Genomic DNA, 17028 nt, shown 5'->3' with positions numbered 1-17028 from the left:
TTCAAGGGTTTTTCACATTACAATCAACAATGTGATTAGGTTTGGAGATTTTTTAAAATGGATTACCTGTGTAATGTTAAGATTTTGTCTGATCTTGAGGATGAGGACAGTAGTAAAAACAGCTTTAGAGTAGGGGTTTCCCAGGGAGAGGGAGTTAAATATCTCCTACCCCCTGCACTTATCTTTTCCTCTTGCTGTAACTGTAATCCATAAAACTATTGGGAAAATGGTTGTTGTTTAATTGTATTTATTTGCTAGTTTGCATTGGTCACTAAATAGACAGAGAATGATAATTTATGTCTAGAAAAATCATAATGGGACTACACGTAAGGCATGATTTTAAGTTTTGGCAAGCACTTTTCTTGTATCTAATAATAGTCAAAGTTATGTAATTTACATATACAGAGCATGCAATTTTTTTGGTTCTTATCTTGATTAATGGCATAGGCATGTTGACAGTTTCAGAGCTTGAGGATCACAATGAAGCCTTGTCGATCAGTAATGAAGCCGAATTGTCAAACAGCTTACCTGGAGATGACCTGGATGAGTGCCTTGTCTATCCTGGAGAGCTCTGCCAGCACCTGTGCATCAACACAGTAGGATCCTACAAGTGTTCATGCTTCCCAAGATTCACTCTGCAGGACGATGGACGGGGCTGCAGTCCAGGTGGGAAAATGAGCAAGGAGGTAAACTGAGGAAACGTGTACCTATGAAACAATTTATCTCATAACTAGTTTCCACTAATTTACTAAGGGATATTTCACAATGGCATGATTTCATGACTATACATTCTCAGCCAGATGTATGATGCAGTTCTGCTACCAAATCTTGTGAATGAGTTGACATGAAATATTTCCCAAAATTGATGCTATCTTCCACATGCATAAGACATTACTTGATGTTGCAATCATGGCATGATGAACATAGTTGTACAAATAGGTACCTTATGCTGTAATCCAGAAGGGGAAGCCGAATCCACAATGGAAGCAGCATGGGGCTACATCGGAAGATTTGCCCTCTCTGGGGCACTTACCCCAGCAGAGGGGCAGATCCATTGGTGAGTGGTCGCCGCAGCCCTCCATGGCAGCTAGATGCAACAGAAAGTACCACATCAGTGCTTCTGCACCCCTGCTGCCTCCACTGGCATAGTAGGGGTGTTTCAGAGCTGTGGTCAGGGATTGAATTTACATTAGTTGGCTTTTACCCCACCTTTGCCTGCTGGAACACCAGCACTGGGGATTTGGACTTGTGCTACCTTTTTGGGTGGCATAGGCCCATAGAGCCCAATGACTTTTTATGTTTTTGTCTTCCCACGCCACCAAGAAGGTCTCTTGGAGGCAGTGGGGCGATGCCAAAGTGGCACCGCATCCTGCCACTGAGGGCTCTGCATTGTACTGTTAGTGATTTTGCTTCATCTAGGAAAACGATGTTATTTTAAAGCTACTTGCAGCATCCAGATTGGTTGCATTCCCAAACATCTCCAATGAGCTATCTTCTATAATGTTAGCTGAAAAATCTCAATCTGATATGTCAGGTATCTTTTTGCTTGATACTGGTAGTTAAAGAAATCAATAGATATCAATATACTAATTCCAGTATCCCAGATCTTGAATTCATCCTAAATATTAAGAACTATTTCAATAAATCCCATTGAAATGAATAGGAATTCACTTGCATTTCAATGAACCTTTCACATCACAGTGATCCATTAAGCCAAAGTTCCTCTCTCAGGTTAGCTGTTTTTCAGTGGGGATACTAGCTATTGCACTGAGTTTTAATTCACAACCATATAAATTCCTAGTGGCCTGTGCGTAAGCCTTCAATTAAAATATTGATGTTTGTCACCTTGATCCCAATCGGGAAAGGTGAATACAAATCTAAGAAAGAAAGAAAGAAAGAAAGAAAGAAAGAAAGAAAGAAAGAAAGAAAGAAAGAAAGAAAGAAAGAAAGAAAGAAAGAAAGAAAGAAAGAAAGAAAGAAAGAAAGAAAGAAAGAAAGAAAGAAAGAAAGAAAGAAAGAAAGAAAGAAAAGTTATATAGTAAAGTTGTATAGCAAGGCAGTAATTTTAAATTAGCAGTAAAAATATGCAAGATTTAAAACATTGAAATAATAGCAATAATATCCATTTTTAGTGGCTTTGAAAACCATGAATTCTCAGCTCAGCAAACAAGGTTCTGTTGGTAAAACCTTGACTAGATATTACTCAAAAGACCTGTTGCTATTTTGTGTCTTTTTGCTTCAATTGCCTTTCAATATCTTCCATATCTTGGTGAACAAATTGCCAACGTGACTTCACTGTACTGCTCCATCTTACAATATCGGTTGCTAGCTGAGAACAATGCATGCATAATAATAGTGCCTCATGTATTGTGTCCACATCAAATTTATGAGGAAGAGGGGGAAAATAAATTAGAGACAGCAGCTTTGTGGTCTTACAACATCTGGATAAGCTCTAAATGCATCATGATCCAGATGAGCTCATTTTCTCTTAAAGTATTTGAAACTATGGTAATGAGGGAGGCATATAGAACAGCATATTGTAGTGTTTAGATGTTTATTCAAAGTCTAGGAGATCCAGGTTCAAATGCCCACAGGAAAATTGCTAGGTCACAATCTCTCTCTCTCTCTCTCTCTCTCTCTCTCTCTCTCTCTCTCTCTCTCTCTCTGTGTGTGTGTGTGTGTGTGTGTGTGTGTGTGTGTGTGTGTGTGTGTGTGAACTGAATTGCATGAGTGAATGAATCTGAAGAGAGAACATGCATTTCCCTGAAACTTTTTACTAATCTCTAGGACACTCAATCACCCCACATCCTTAGACCTCTCGTTCAGAAGAAGTGAGGGGAGAACATGGAATGACGCACTTGTATGTGTGTGTAAAGTGCTGTCAAGTTGCAGCTGGCTTATGGCATCCCCAGCAAGAAGCTTTCAAGGCATAGGTGGTTTGGCATTGCCTTCCTCTATAAAGTCTTTCTTGGAGGTCTCCCTTTCCAGTATTGGTCCTGCTTTGTTTCCAAGATCTGATGAGATCAGGTGATACCATGCTGTTTTCCTCCTGATGAAGCATTTATCAGTGCCCTAACAAACCACCTGAGTCCTTAGGGATAGTTAAAAATAATGTTTAGCAAGTGCTAGGGAACCATCCTTGTGGAAACCCACTGCTGCTCACATAATCCATTACATGATTGCTTTCTCCTGAAATTTGTTTCTGACTATGCAATAGAAAGGATGAAAGCTTGTTTATGGAGGAAACTGGAATGAAAAGACAGATTTGAGGCCATTACCCAGTGAAATTCCTGTCCAAGTAGAATTATGAGGCTGTTGAAGAGTCACGACACCCTAGTCAGCTGCTCACAGCAAATATTTCTGCTGCCCTTGAAAGTGATACCACAATGTAGACAGGTGGCCCTCTTTGCCAATGCGTCACCATAGAGGTCCCTGATTTGAATAGTGACCTCCCAGGAATGGTGAAAGTTTACAAAAAAAAATTGTTCAGAAGAATTTTTGTTCACGTCTCTCTTTGATTATGCCTAAGGATAATACAACAGTGTGTTTGTTCTCATGTACTTCTCTCATTCTGAGGTGTTTTCTTTTGTTAGAAGTTATTTCAGCCATTTGTTTCTTTTCTGCCAAAATCAATAAACATTCCCCAAACATATTTTTCCTCTCCCCTCTTTTCCCAGGAGGCAATTCTGCCAAGATCTCTGCAAAAGGTCATGATTTTCATAATCCATTAGGTTTTCAGGAGGATAATCAATAGGATCATGATCCATCACACTTGCAGTGATACTGCATTGTGTTTAGCATTAATAAAACACATGTGTTGTTGGTTCAGCAGTCTGCTGTTTGTGCTATTCTCAGTAAGGGAGTGATTTTGTTCCAAGCGTTTGCAGCATATAATTACTTCACCTACTGCAATGTAAAAAAGACGTGTGGAAAATAACATTAATTTATCACTTATCTTTCTTGTGCTGGCAGCCTTTATTAGGAAATGTAGCTGGATCAGTCATTAATCTGTCTACCTCACTGTGGAACTTGGAAAAACCTTAGGGACAACCAAACAAAACTATTTTGGTTTTTCCTGATGCTTCTTCCTCTATACAGCTTTGGGGCTTATTAAATACTTCATTGAAAATTCTCATGCAGTAATGGAAGCTATTTATTTTCATCATCATACACACCAGACAATATGCATGGAAATATATGGGAGTTTAAAATCCATATCTGAAATATATGATGTATCCCTATACAGACCTTCAGTATGAATTGACTGTCATTATTCTCTCCATTTATTGAGGTATTGAAATCATTGTAAAATAAATTCTGTCTTCATCACCTGTATTAACATTTAACCTAAGGAGCAGCAGTGGCATAGGAGGTGAGAGCTCTGGAGGAACCGGGTTTGATTCTCCGGTCTGCCACCTGAGCTGTGGAGGCTTATCTGGGGAATTCAGATTAGCCTGTAGACTCCCACACACACCAGCTGGGTGACCTTGGGCTAGTCACAGCTTCTAGGAGTTATCTCAGCCCCACCTACCTCACAGGGTGTTTGTTGTGAGGGGGGAAGGGCAAGGAGATTGTAAACCCCTTTGAGTCTCCTGCAGGAGAGAAAGGGGGGATATAAATCCAAACTCCTCCTCCTCCTCCTCCTCCTCCTCCTCCTCCTCCTCCTCCTCCTCTTCTTCTTCTTCTTCTTCTTCTTCTTCTTCTTCTTCTTCTTCTTCTTCTTCTTCTTCTTCTTCTTCTTCTTCTTCTTCTTCTTCTTCTTCTTCTTCTTCTTCTTCCCCCTTACTATTTTAGTAAATTCAAATCGGGGAGGCACCATGGCTCAGTGGTGAAGCAACTGTCTCACATACAGAGAGTCCCAGATTCAATTCCTTGTCATCTCCAGTTAGGAAGTAGGTCTTCACCTGAGGTAGTAGGTAGGGGTGGACATTCAGATAATAAGAAAAAACTTGAAATATATCTTGTCAGTATTTTTGAGGGATTTTCTCCCTCCCCACAAAAAGACATCAACAAAAGGGAGCTGAATAAGCAGATCCTCCAAAATGCCTTTAAAAAATCCTCTGCTTCCCCTCCTCCATCCATGGCACCATCAGTTGCATGATGAAACTAGCCAGGGCTCAGCCTGGCTGGGTCCAGCCTTTAACTGTACACCTGCTCCCAAAGCTCCATTTCCAGTCAGGTAGAGTTTGGGAGCAGACTAGCAGTATAAAACTGGACCCAGTCAGGCTGAGCCTGTAGTTGAACACTGTGCTTTGCCTGGACTGTCCCAGTAATAAACTTTGTCTGCCTCCGAAACCCACATGGAGTGTGGGCATACTTTGGAGGGGTTTGGGTTTAATTACCTGGAAATTTTTGGACACCTGAAACTTTTTTTAGGGGGGGGGGGTTGTAAAATTTCTGGGTCTATTAAACTCAATCCCAAAAAATACCCCAGTGGTGGGGCAATCCCATTGTTCTCCCCCAAGCACTGGAACATCACACTGAATGCTGCACCAGCATCCCAGGGCCTCTTCTGCTGCTGCTAGCATAGTGGAGGCAGGCCAGGGGCGTAGCCAGGGGAGGAACTGATATCAGTTGGCTCCCTCCTGGTTTTCCAGCATTATGCTGGCAGGCCACAGTTTGAACTTAAGCCAGCCTTTTGACTGGCATAAGTCCACTGCGGCCCATAGAGGATTCTCAGAGGCGGAGAAGACTTTGCAATTTTTCAAGCCTCCCCATGCAACCAGGAAGCCTCTTTGGAAGCAGAGGGGTAGGGCACCACAGCCCACCACCTCTAGATGGAGCTCTCTGTCAGGGCACCTCCCCTCAGCCACTCATAAAGGTAGTTATTTCTCAAAGACCCTTTCCACACAGGCAAAATACAATGACCCAGGGACAGCAAAAATGCCGTCCCTGGACTGCTGTTCACACAGGAGCAGTGTGAAGCAGCCGCTGTAAACTCGTTGAGCGAGGTTTTTGCAAAGTGACGTCTTCCCATCGGCGGAGTGTGAACTGCAGCACTAGGAAGATGCCACTTTTCCCATCGCCTCCACTGACCTCTTCATGCAGCGTCGCTCTGGAGGGCTGCAGGGACCCGCCCACGCAGCCCTTCAACCCCTGGAGGCTGGCAGGTCCCTGCAGCCCTCCAGAGTGACGCTGGATGAAGAGGTCAGTGGAGGAGACCAATCGAGAGGCGGCTCTGTGTGGAGCCGCCTCTCTGGCTGGGGGGGAGGGAATCAGGGCCGACTGCACGGCTTCCAAGCCTCCACCGGCACAATTCATGCTGGTGGAGGTTCGTTTCCCCACATGTGCGGAAAGGGCCAAAGTATTTGAAAATCATCCCTACACAAAAATGATATAGCCAGTTATTTCCCTGTCTCTAATCTGCCCTTTCTATGCAAGGCGATTGAGGGAGCAGTAGCAGGCAATCTCCAGGTCTTCTTGGATAATGATGTGCTCTGAACTCTTCTGTCTGTCTTCAGGCTAGACTATGGGATGCAGATTACATTGCTGGCTTTAGTGGATTGTTTACATCTTAAAGCAGTTGCTTCTACACTATCTATTTGCAACCTTTGATACAATAGATCATGCAACACTGTTCAGGTTTTTGGAGGCAGAAGTAAGTATCAGACAATGTATCTTGTACTTATTTAAATTATTGCTCATGGATCAGACTCAAAGAGCAGAAGTTGGAGACCAGATGTCTTCAGTACAGCAGATCATTTGGTAAATTCAAATGACAAAACAACAACAACAAAAGCAATTTCAACTTTTTGGGGTGGGGTGCCAACCCCCCCCCCATCTATCTGGCAAACATCCTAGCTCCCAAAAAGACAAATAAATTTCAGATTTTTCAGTTTTCCTTGGCTGCCTGAGGGATTGAGAGATTCGTAATCCCACAAGCAGTCCCCTTCCTCACTTACAAAGCTGGTTTCAGCTTTGCAAGTGGGGATGGGGCCAGTAGGGCTGCCTACAAAGATTAGGAACCAACTTTGCAAGCAGGGAGGGAGGCACATAGGGGTTAACTTGGCCAATCCGTGTATTCAAATGTGTATTTTTTGGGACCTTAAAATTAAAAAAAACGAGAAAACCAAAAAAGCCAGTACAGCCAAAAATTCAGGTCTTTTAAAGTCAAGCCTCCAAATTACTGAAAAATATTGATCAGCCTAGTCTTCTGTATGGAAGTTGTCTTGTGGGGTTCCACAGGATGCCATCTTATTTCCCATGTCATTCAACCTCTGTGTAAATTCTTTTAAAGGAATCATTCATAGCTCTGGAATGGGATGTTATCAATATGCAAGTGATACCCAGCTCTGTATCTCTGTCTCCAAATCCCCTGGTGATGTGGTAGAGGTCTTGTGCCACTGGCTAACTGATGTTTTCAAATGGCTGAAAGTAAACAAATTGAAACAGATGAGATGGAAATGAAACTGGTTGAGAAGATAAAGATCTTGAAGGACTTTGTGCTTCCCACTTTCAGTGGAGTTTAGCTGACCTCTGCAGACTCAGTTGAGAACCTAGGACTTGTACTGGATTCAGCACTGTTGCTAGAGAAGCAAGGTAATGCAGTTGCAAACAAACAAACAATCACTTTCTTCAAGCTCAGTCTAGCCTACAAGATGGGACTCTGTGTTGGAATGACAGACTGCTGTATTGTACTGTACATAGCTCTCTCCTTGAAACTACCTCAAATTGGTGCATAGTTCCACAGTCCAGTTATCATTGAGAGTTAGGCAGAATATGTATATTATACAATTATAGAGTTGGAAGTGGCCATATAGGCTATCTAATCCACCCCATTCTCAAAGCAAAACCAGCCTAAAACATCCCTGACAAGTGTTTTTCCACCTGTTGCTTGAAGATTACCAAGGAAAGGGATCTCACCACCTCCCTAGGCAGACAATTCCACATTGAACTACTCTGACTGTAATATTTTTTGTAATCTTTCCACACATAATTTTAACCCATTACTGGGTTCCCTTGGCTTCTGTTCCTCTGCTGCCAACAGGAATAGCTTCCTGCCTTACTCTAAGTGACAGACTTTCAAATACTTAAAGAAAGCCCTCAACCTTTTGTGGACTGAACATTCCCAAGTGTATTAGCCTTTCCTCGTAGGGCTTGGTTTCCAGGCCCTTATCATCCTTATCACTCTCTTCTGTGCTTGCTCCATTGAAAAGGACTAGGCACAGAACTGGCATCCCTCTGGATACTTCCTTCCAATTACATGAAATGCCATTGACAACTACTCTCTGGCTGCAGTCCTCCAACCTGTACTCTATCCACCTAACCATCCAACAGTCCAGTCTGCAGGAAAATTTACCCTATCAAAAGCTTTACTGAAATCTAGGTATACAATGTTAATGGCATTCCTACAATCCAGTAGCAGCTCCATCCAAAGGGCTGGGTGCCCTGTCATGGCACCGCAGCAGCAGCACCCCACCATTCCCAAGGGGGCTTTCTGGGTGTTGTGTGGAGGCAAAGAACACAAAAAAGCCTTCCCGCTGCCAGAAAGCTGGTGTAAGTTCAAAGCCCCGGCTGCCAATGTAACGGGGGCAACAGCCGGGGGAAGATGACTAGTGTTGACCCCTTCCCTGGCCCTACCCCCAGGCAGCCCTTGCTATGCTGGTGGTGGGGGCACAAGGACACTGGTGGTGGATTCACACACACCCCTTTGAATTGGAGTGTAAGTCTGTCACTTAATCAAAAAACAAAATACGGTTGGGCTTGCAGGACTTTTTTCCATGCTGACTTGCCTGGATCACCAAGTTTACAATCTTCAGATGCTCATAGCCCCTTTAAATCTGCTTCAATATCTTCCTTGGCCTGAAGTTTCCCAGATCATCCTTCCTCCCATTTTTGAAGCCTGGAATAATGTTTATCCTCATCCAGTCTTGTTGGACATCTCCTGTCCTCCAAGAGGTTCTGAAGATGATGGCCAAAGCCTCTTCAAGTTCTATAGAAAGGTTTTTTTTAGCAATCTTGGGTGTACACCATCTGGCCTGGGCAATTTGTACTAATCTTGTGCAGCCAGGGAGAGCCAGCATAAGGTGTTGGACTAGGGTCTAGGAAACCCAAGTTTCAATCCCCACTTGTGCCATGGAAGCTTTCTGGGTGACCTTGGGTCAGTCACATCCTCTCAGCCCTCACCCTGGCTAGTACTTGGATGGGAGACTTTTTAGGATCACCATGGTCAAGACACAGAGGCAGGCAATGGCAAACCATTTCTGAACATCTCTTGCATTAAAACCCTATGAGGTCACCATAAATCATCTGTGACTTCACAGGAAAAAGCAGCCATATGCCTCACAAGAACTTCTCTGTTCATGTCAGCTAGCACCCCAAATGTAATGCCTTACCCACTCTCATCTCCAGGCAGACTTGTTCTCTTCTTCAGGGAAAAGCTAAGGCAACATAGGCACTGAACCCTTCTGATTTGTCTGAGAGAACTATCACCTTTGCACTGTGAAACTATGAATGCTTATGATAATTTCTACATTTACATTACTATCCTTATTTTGTAGTCACTTGATCTTGTTTGCAATGCAATTAATGCATTAGGAATTTTCCATTGTTATTTTTTATCTGAATTGTGTATAAAACTCTATGCATCTATGGTGTTTCTACAACTTTTAGTTCCTTCATCTCACTTTTGAGTTTGCCTTCACATTACATGACTATTGCATGTATACTGCATTGATCAAGACATTAAAAACAATCTTTGGCATGATTCCATCAAGTTCATTATGTATGCAGCATTTTACAGCTTTACAGGTGCACTTTTATACACCTGTGAAAATCTTTTTGTGCAGTCTTTTACCTATGCTTGGCAGAGTTAGGAAATCACTACATCAGAGAATCTACATGCAATCATATATGTAATCACATCAAGATAGGGGGGTTTTGAGGGGGAAAGGCTTTATTAATACACTTGTGCACATTGGTAATATTGGGAAGGGAGATCCAAGGAACTGGAAACTGTGACAAAATATTCCAATTGTGGCTAAACAAGAAGAATTTGTTAGCTTAATTCCAGAATTGCAAAGGAGTGGAACTGACTATTTTTTGGCCCTTTTATGGCTGTACAGCAGGTTTCTTCACTGTGTTCCTTTCTAACTATGCAATACAACATAACTGGATTTTTGCTCATGCACATTTTTCATACAGCTCAATTGATTTCTACCCTCCTCCCATTCTTGATGTGTAAGTGCTGTACTTGGAAGACTACTGTTTAAGTGAACAATTACTTTAATCACAAATCATAGAAACCAGTCATAAAACTGGTATTCAGCTAAGTAACCCTAAGGGATGCTAATGGTCTCTGGCTGGCTTGAATCAGTGTTCTCAGTTTTGCAAAAACCCAATGTCAAACTAAACAAGCTGGGTGATTGGCTTAGATTTGATTGATACCTTTATACCTTTATGCATGGTATGTTTGCAACATGCCTATCAATAATGGAATGGGATTGGAGTCCTCTTATTCCCAATTCAAGCCTAAACCTATTCAAGAACCTTAGGTTTAAAGACTAATCTCAAGGACATATTTTTGAATTGTATTGTAAGAAAAGTAATTAATTGCTCTATACTGAATCCAGGAGCCCGTATGGCAGAGATCCTTTTACCCAATGTCCCAGATCCTTAGGGATTGTTCTTATGGGAGTAGTTGAGTATAATTCAGAAATAGGAATTAACTAATGGTGATACTTTTCCTTTCTGTATTTTGTGTAGATTTTGAAAAAGATGAACAAAATGCTGCCTTAGCAGACACAGTCACTGTTGCTTCAGAAGCCTTGAACATCCAACCTGTGACTGTCAACTCTTTACTGGTAGAGCAAGATAAGTGTAAAGGTATGCTTTATAGGCAAACTAGAGACATGAGTTTGTTTACAAGTCTGAGATAAATTCCAAAGCTCCTTTTATTTCAGTTCACATCCACACACTACTTCCCTACAGTACTAGTCTGAAGAAAGAGATCGAGGGAATCTCAGAGGGTAATGTTCTGAGCTAATTTGAAACAAGCTTCTGAATTCAAGGTTATTTCACTAGTTGTTTAGAGTTGTTCAGGCAACACAGCTGTGTGTGGTAATTGCAAACAAACAGATGGGAATGAATGACTCAGGTGTATTTGCCTGTAAAAGGAGGGTAGTACATAGTGATTAAGGTTATGAGAATAGATTGTATGTCTTCACATTTTACATTCTGGTGCAAAGGCATGGGTTATAATAGGGAGAAGAAAGCCTTAGATATTTAAAGAACTTTTGCTTTCATTTAAATCATTCATGCATCTTGAAACATTATGTTTGCCAGATAATGGACCATGTAAACACGTATGTCATGTTACGGAAGAGAAAATTATATGCTCTTGCTTACCTGGGTTTGCCCTCATGTTGGATGGAGTTTCTTGTGAAGGTAAGTGCATTTCCACTTAGTTTAATACACTGAAATGTTGGCAGTGTCTATTATTATCTGTCTTTATAAAAACAGAAGAAGAGAATTCCCTCTATGAGAAAGTGGTGATAGTAACAGGATACACAGATTGCAGCAGCAAAAGATACGACTTGCTAGTTTTCTGTTTTTCACCATTTGCAAATAGTATATTTTGCTTTAGCATTGGTCTTTAGATATTTAAATATCTAGCCCAATGAAATGACTACCAGTAAGGATGAATTCATTTTAAAGCAACATATTGACAATCCAATTAAGATAAGATTAAACATAATTTAACAATGACCACCAAACCCATACAAAATTACATTTTACCTGGTTCCAAAATGTCTACCTTGAGTCCCTGACTTCCCCCCCCCCCGCCAGAGAGGTGGCTCCGCACAGAGCCGCCTCTCCTCCAGTCCCCTCCACTGACCTCATCTTTCAGCGTTGCTCTGGAGAGCTGCAGGGAACCGCCCACACTGCCCTCCAAACTCCAGGGGTCGGAGGGCAGCGTGGACGGATCTCTGCAGCCCTCCAGAGCAACGCTAGACAGGCAGGTCAGTGGAGGCAACAGGAAAAGCGGTGGTGTCCCGGTGGGAAGCCGCTGCTTTGCAAAAACCTTGCTAGTTTTGTGAGGTGTAAAGTGGCGGCTTCACGCCACTCTGTGCGAACGCTTCCCCAGGGATGGCGTTTTTGCCCTTCCCGGGGCGCTCTATTCCTCTCGTGCGGAAAGGCCTAAGATAACTGTGATGAAAAAAATCTTTAGACAAACCAACTGAAAAAATCTATGCCTGAAATGTTACAAAGGTTTTATGATCAGACTAGCATGGTCCGGCCACGCGTTGCTGTGGCTTATTGTGGTGAAATGGTAAAGGAACAGTAGCAGCAAATCAATTGCAGAGGCCAGCAGTACGTGCTCATGCAAACATACAGCCTGATACTGTGCAATGTCAGTGATGTGTGTGCCCACATTCCTTGGGGGAGGGGAATGGAAAGGCACCCCTCCCACACATCTAGGCTGGCTGGTCATGATCCTTTACCTGGGAGTAAGTTTGGTTGGTGGCAATGGGTGTCGCTTCTGAGGAAACCCTCTGAGGGGCATGATGCAGCCATTCAAAGTATGCCACGGTTGCTGTACTGAGCTTACTCCTGAGTAATGCGTGCCTGGTTTTCTTAACTGTAACCACAGTATTCAGGGAAACTAGGGTGCCTGGTCCTTCCCTCCCATCCCTTGCATGGCGCCCCTCACTCTCTTCCCTCCCTCACTTCTCTTCCCTTGCATGCCATCCCTCCCCCTCCTTCCCTTTCCCTCTGCTAGGGTGGGTGGGTCATATCAAGATGGTGGGCCCCCTGCCTCCCCTCCCTTGCATGCCACCCCTCACTGTCTCCCCTCTCTCACTTCTCTTTTCTTGCATGCCTCCCCCTCCGTCCCTTTCCTCTCCCTCCCTCTCTTCCCTTGCATGCCACCCCTCTACCTCCCTCCCTTCCCTCTCCCTTGTGTGTATGTGTGTGCATGTGTTTCACTTCCACTCAAGTTACTGCCTATGTACTGTTTTCACTGCTCATATCTGGCCATCTGAGTGAACATTCTAAGCAGCACGAACATTCTAAGGGTAACAGTTAAGACTTCATTAGAAATAGAACTATTTATAAATGTCAATCATGTTACTGCTAAAATGTATAAATGCTTGCTTACTTTCTATGATTTCACTATACTACTGCAGTGCAGTAAGAACCAGGTTTATCTTGGCCAAGGGGAAAAAGGAGGTGCTTGGTAATTGTCTTTCAACCTCACCAAGATTCATTTTACACATAGAACTATATGGCCTATGGTAGCATCCAGCGACACTGTTGTGGTACTGAAGAAAGGGAAACCTGTATCATATTTATGGTCCTTGTACCAGTTTGTTAGCGAATGAATTCTTCTGTGATACACCAGTAGGTCCAAGACCACTATTTAATCATCGCTGCCGCTGATCCAAAGTTTTATTATTAATATGCAGCATAATCTCTGGATTTTTAAAATGTGCATTTGCAAAGCACGGATTGTGGCAAAATCCATCTTTACTTTCTAGATCATTTTGGAGTGGTATCTTCTAAAGTACAAGCAGAGATGCATTGCCATAATGAACCCTGACACATCTTGCATGTGTCTCTTGTCTTCTGTTGTGCTTGTGGTACATAGAGTGCATTTGCCATTGTTAACATTTTCTTGATGTTTTAATTGCAAGAAAAAAACCACAAATATATTACAGATTCTAATTTATTAAGCTGCTATGTCACTCCCTTGATCTAGCCATAAATGAATCTGTGACCAACTAAACTGCTTCATGCTCCATCTTGAAGTACTTGGGGGAAATGCAATGTTCTCCTTGCCTGCAAATTATATTTCAGTTGTTTAAAGTTTAACGACATCAATACATGCAGATGTAGTAATCTGCTTGCACCATGGATAAGTTAAGAATAACTTGAAAATCCTTGAGTTAAATCATAAAACATTTAAATTCCAGGTGTTTTTGCAACCATTCTTACAGAATTCCTCACAGTCAGGCATGCCAAAAAAAGTCAGTCTGTTTATAGCACAGCACACAGACACTATTTTTACTCATGAAAGCTTTATATTTGCCAAAGATAAGAACCCACTTGTGTTTGTCTGTCACAACTCACCTGTCATACCAATAAAAGAAACCAGCCCATTGGCTCATGTCTGTCGTGTTCACTCAGATTGCAACTGCCATATGCTCTTCCTCTGAAAACAATTTTTTTTAAAAAAATACTACCAAATGACTTAGAAAATAAAGTGAAGGCATCTAAGCTACTTCCATATTTGAAAGTGAAGAGATGCCTGGATAGGAGATCACCTAGGAAGTCATGTGTCCTGCTCCAAGCTCATGCCTTGCAGTCTAACATACACTTTTTTTTCTTTTAAAGTCAAGTTGATTTTTTTCAAAATGACATGAGCTTTGTAATCGGTGATTGAGAAAGGAATGCCAAAAAAGAATCTCAACAAATAGTTTCAAGAGAAACAGATGTAGTCAATGAAAATTATACTGAAATAATTTAAATCTAGAAAGGAATCCTTGAGTAACTGCACGTGTAGTTATTTTAAAGAAGCCTGTTCTGACTCTCTTTTGGAATGCATAAGAATGTTTAGTGCAGAGTTTAGTTTTTTAAAAAGGAAAAGAAAAATGTTTTGTATGGAAACTGCCATGAACTTTTCTGCATTAAAGTAGGCATGGAAACACAAAACATGAATTCTGATGCCCCTGTGGATATTTCCAGTTTAAAAGAAATGCCTCAAAGACAAAGGAAATGATTGTGTTATTCATATCTTCTTTTTGATATTCGTAATACATGTTGAATTTTGAATGTTATGAGCTGCCAGATAAGCCATGTTTTTCTCTAGCTGAGGCTGAATGACTGTGTCAGCACAATTTGCAATGTTGATCTGGTGTTCTGCATTGTCCCCAGATGTCATACTAGTGTTACAGCATGGGTTAGTGCAATAGATCCCCAAAAGTTACTGTCATCAACTGTAGCCTTGTTTTAGCATGCCAAATTATTCTGCAGAGTGTGGGATTGCCTTTGATTCAGGTGGGAGGCAGGGCTAAAAATAGCTCGCTGAGTGCTAGCTATAGGCACTCCAACCACTGCTATAATGTGTTTTTTTAAAGCAGTTTTGTAATTTCTCTACCCAGAGTGCCTATACACCCTCTTTTGTACATACCCTATAATTTATGTAACCATCATACTTCTGATAAAATAGACTTTGGCTAAGGAAGATTATGCTACAGTATATAAGTTTTGAAGGTACCAAAAAAATTAAGCAAGGTACCACAAAAATTATGTAAATAACATTTTCCTACAATAAATTAACACAGCTATTCTTCTAAAACTTATTGCATCTTATAGTGATTCCTTTGAACTCAGCTAAGCTTCAGAAAAGTGAATGTCTCTTGAATAAGAGGAGAACCCTGTTGGTATTTTATTTCAATTGGAGTGGGGGTGAGGGGAGAACAACTTCTTTTAATGATAATTGCCATTGTTTGTGCAATTCCATTAGCAATTCTTGCTGTATGTAATGTAACTTTTGATCATTTTAAGTCTATTGCGGATTCCGCATGGGTCAAAAACAGTGGTGTGAAAACGGTTTAAAATGGTTTAAAACCTTTTTCACACTGCTGTTTTTGGCCCATGCAGAATCCGCCCTTGAGCTAGAACTTTATCTAAGGTAGAGTGACATCTTGAAGAGGGTGACATTCCTGCCTGCCCTCTATGGACCAACTTAGTTTTTCTGTGCAGTAAGAAAAAACTTGAGTTGATCCATGTAGGGCAGGTCTACCCAATGCTTTTTAATGGGTGGAAGACCTGTCTTCCGAGTTGCTAAGATTCTTTTGGTTGCTAAGATTCTTTTGAAAGCCTTCGACAATACATTGCTAAGATTCTGTTATACGTGTCTGTGTAGCTATGGAGATAGCTCATCGAAATTTTTTAAAAATAGGAAACTATTTATTTCCAGAATCAGCAGGATGAGCTGAGTACAATTAAGTACTATTTAGGCTGAAAAGGTGCCCAGGAACTGAGCCTGCAAATGTTCTGGGGCAACCTTTAGCAAATGGTGGCAGGGAGAATCCCTTCATCTGCACACAAAATATCGGGTGTAAGCTGAGAGTGAAACTGATCAGAAGCAAAATGGTTGGATAGGAAGAATAAACTGCCTCCTGAGCTCTACATTCTGCACACCCAGGCAGGTGACATCTTGCAGGTGGCTTAGGCAGATTCCGCATGGGCCAAAAACAGCAGTGTGAAAATGGTGTGAAAACAGTGTAAACCCTTTTACACTGTTTTAAACCATTTTACACCATTTTCACACTGCTGTTTTTGGCCCATGCAGATGGCCAAAATAGGTTCATTTCTTTCCATGTTTTCCAATGAGAGAAATGTTCCAATGGTCCAGAAGGGTTTTTAAAAAATTCTTGACTGTCTCCAGTCTGACAACTTTTGTTTACCTTTCTACTGAAAATTCTGCATTTGCCATCCTTCCTTGTTGTGGTCTGTGCTTTTTCACAAAATATCGGGTATAAGCTGTAGGGTCCAGATCTAATTTGATAGGGAGTTCCACCAAGCTGGAGACAGAGCTGAAAGGCTCTGGCTCTGTTTGAGGACAGCCAGACATTTCTTAGGCCAGGGATTGCTAGTAAGTTGTTACCAACTGAGCACAGTGCTCTTTATGGGGTATCGCAAGAGAAATAGTGTGCTGGCTGGGCAGGGCTGGTATGGTTCTGCAGCAACACACAGCACGGAGGAGGCTTAGAGCTGAGTCTGTGCTGACAATAGTTAGCAGGGAATAATTTGGTCAATGGGAGAGTCTAGAGCAATATCCACCAAGCCAGGAGTCAGAAACCAGGAAGGTACACAACAACAAGAAAAGCCAAGAATCAAGGTCAAGAGGCTCGTCCATAGTCAGTCAGGCTCTGGAACTGCATGCAGACACAAGCCAGGAAGAACACAACTGCTTTTTCTGCCAAAGGCCTTTTATTCTTCAAAGCTACTTGTCTGGGACTACTCCTGCAAAGACTGGATTCTGTTTTGTATAAGAGTTATGCCCAGGTAATGCCTAGCCTG

General features: G+C 41.9%; 1 protein-coding gene across 1 annotated transcript in view; it reads left to right on the top strand.

Annotated features, from left to right (window-relative positions):
• Positions 1 to 17028, top strand: part of FBLN2 (fibulin 2) — a 174582-nt gene that overhangs the window by 124390 nt on the left and 33164 nt on the right. Inside the window, exons 6-8 of the mRNA XM_048487336.1 lie at positions 448 to 666; positions 10705 to 10824; positions 11284 to 11385. Coding sequence (XP_048343293.1) covers positions 448 to 666; positions 10705 to 10824; positions 11284 to 11385 — 441 coding nt within the window. The remainder of the gene's footprint in view (positions 1 to 447; positions 667 to 10704; positions 10825 to 11283; positions 11386 to 17028) is intronic.

Source organism: Sphaerodactylus townsendi, linkage group LG03 (assembly GCF_021028975.2).
Source record: "Sphaerodactylus townsendi isolate TG3544 linkage group LG03, MPM_Stown_v2.3, whole genome shotgun sequence".
NCBI classification, from domain to species: Eukaryota; Metazoa; Chordata; class Lepidosauria; order Squamata; family Sphaerodactylidae; genus Sphaerodactylus; species Sphaerodactylus townsendi.
The sequence above is the reverse complement of the archived record's forward strand: the minus strand, read 5'-3'. Positions and strand labels throughout refer to the sequence as shown.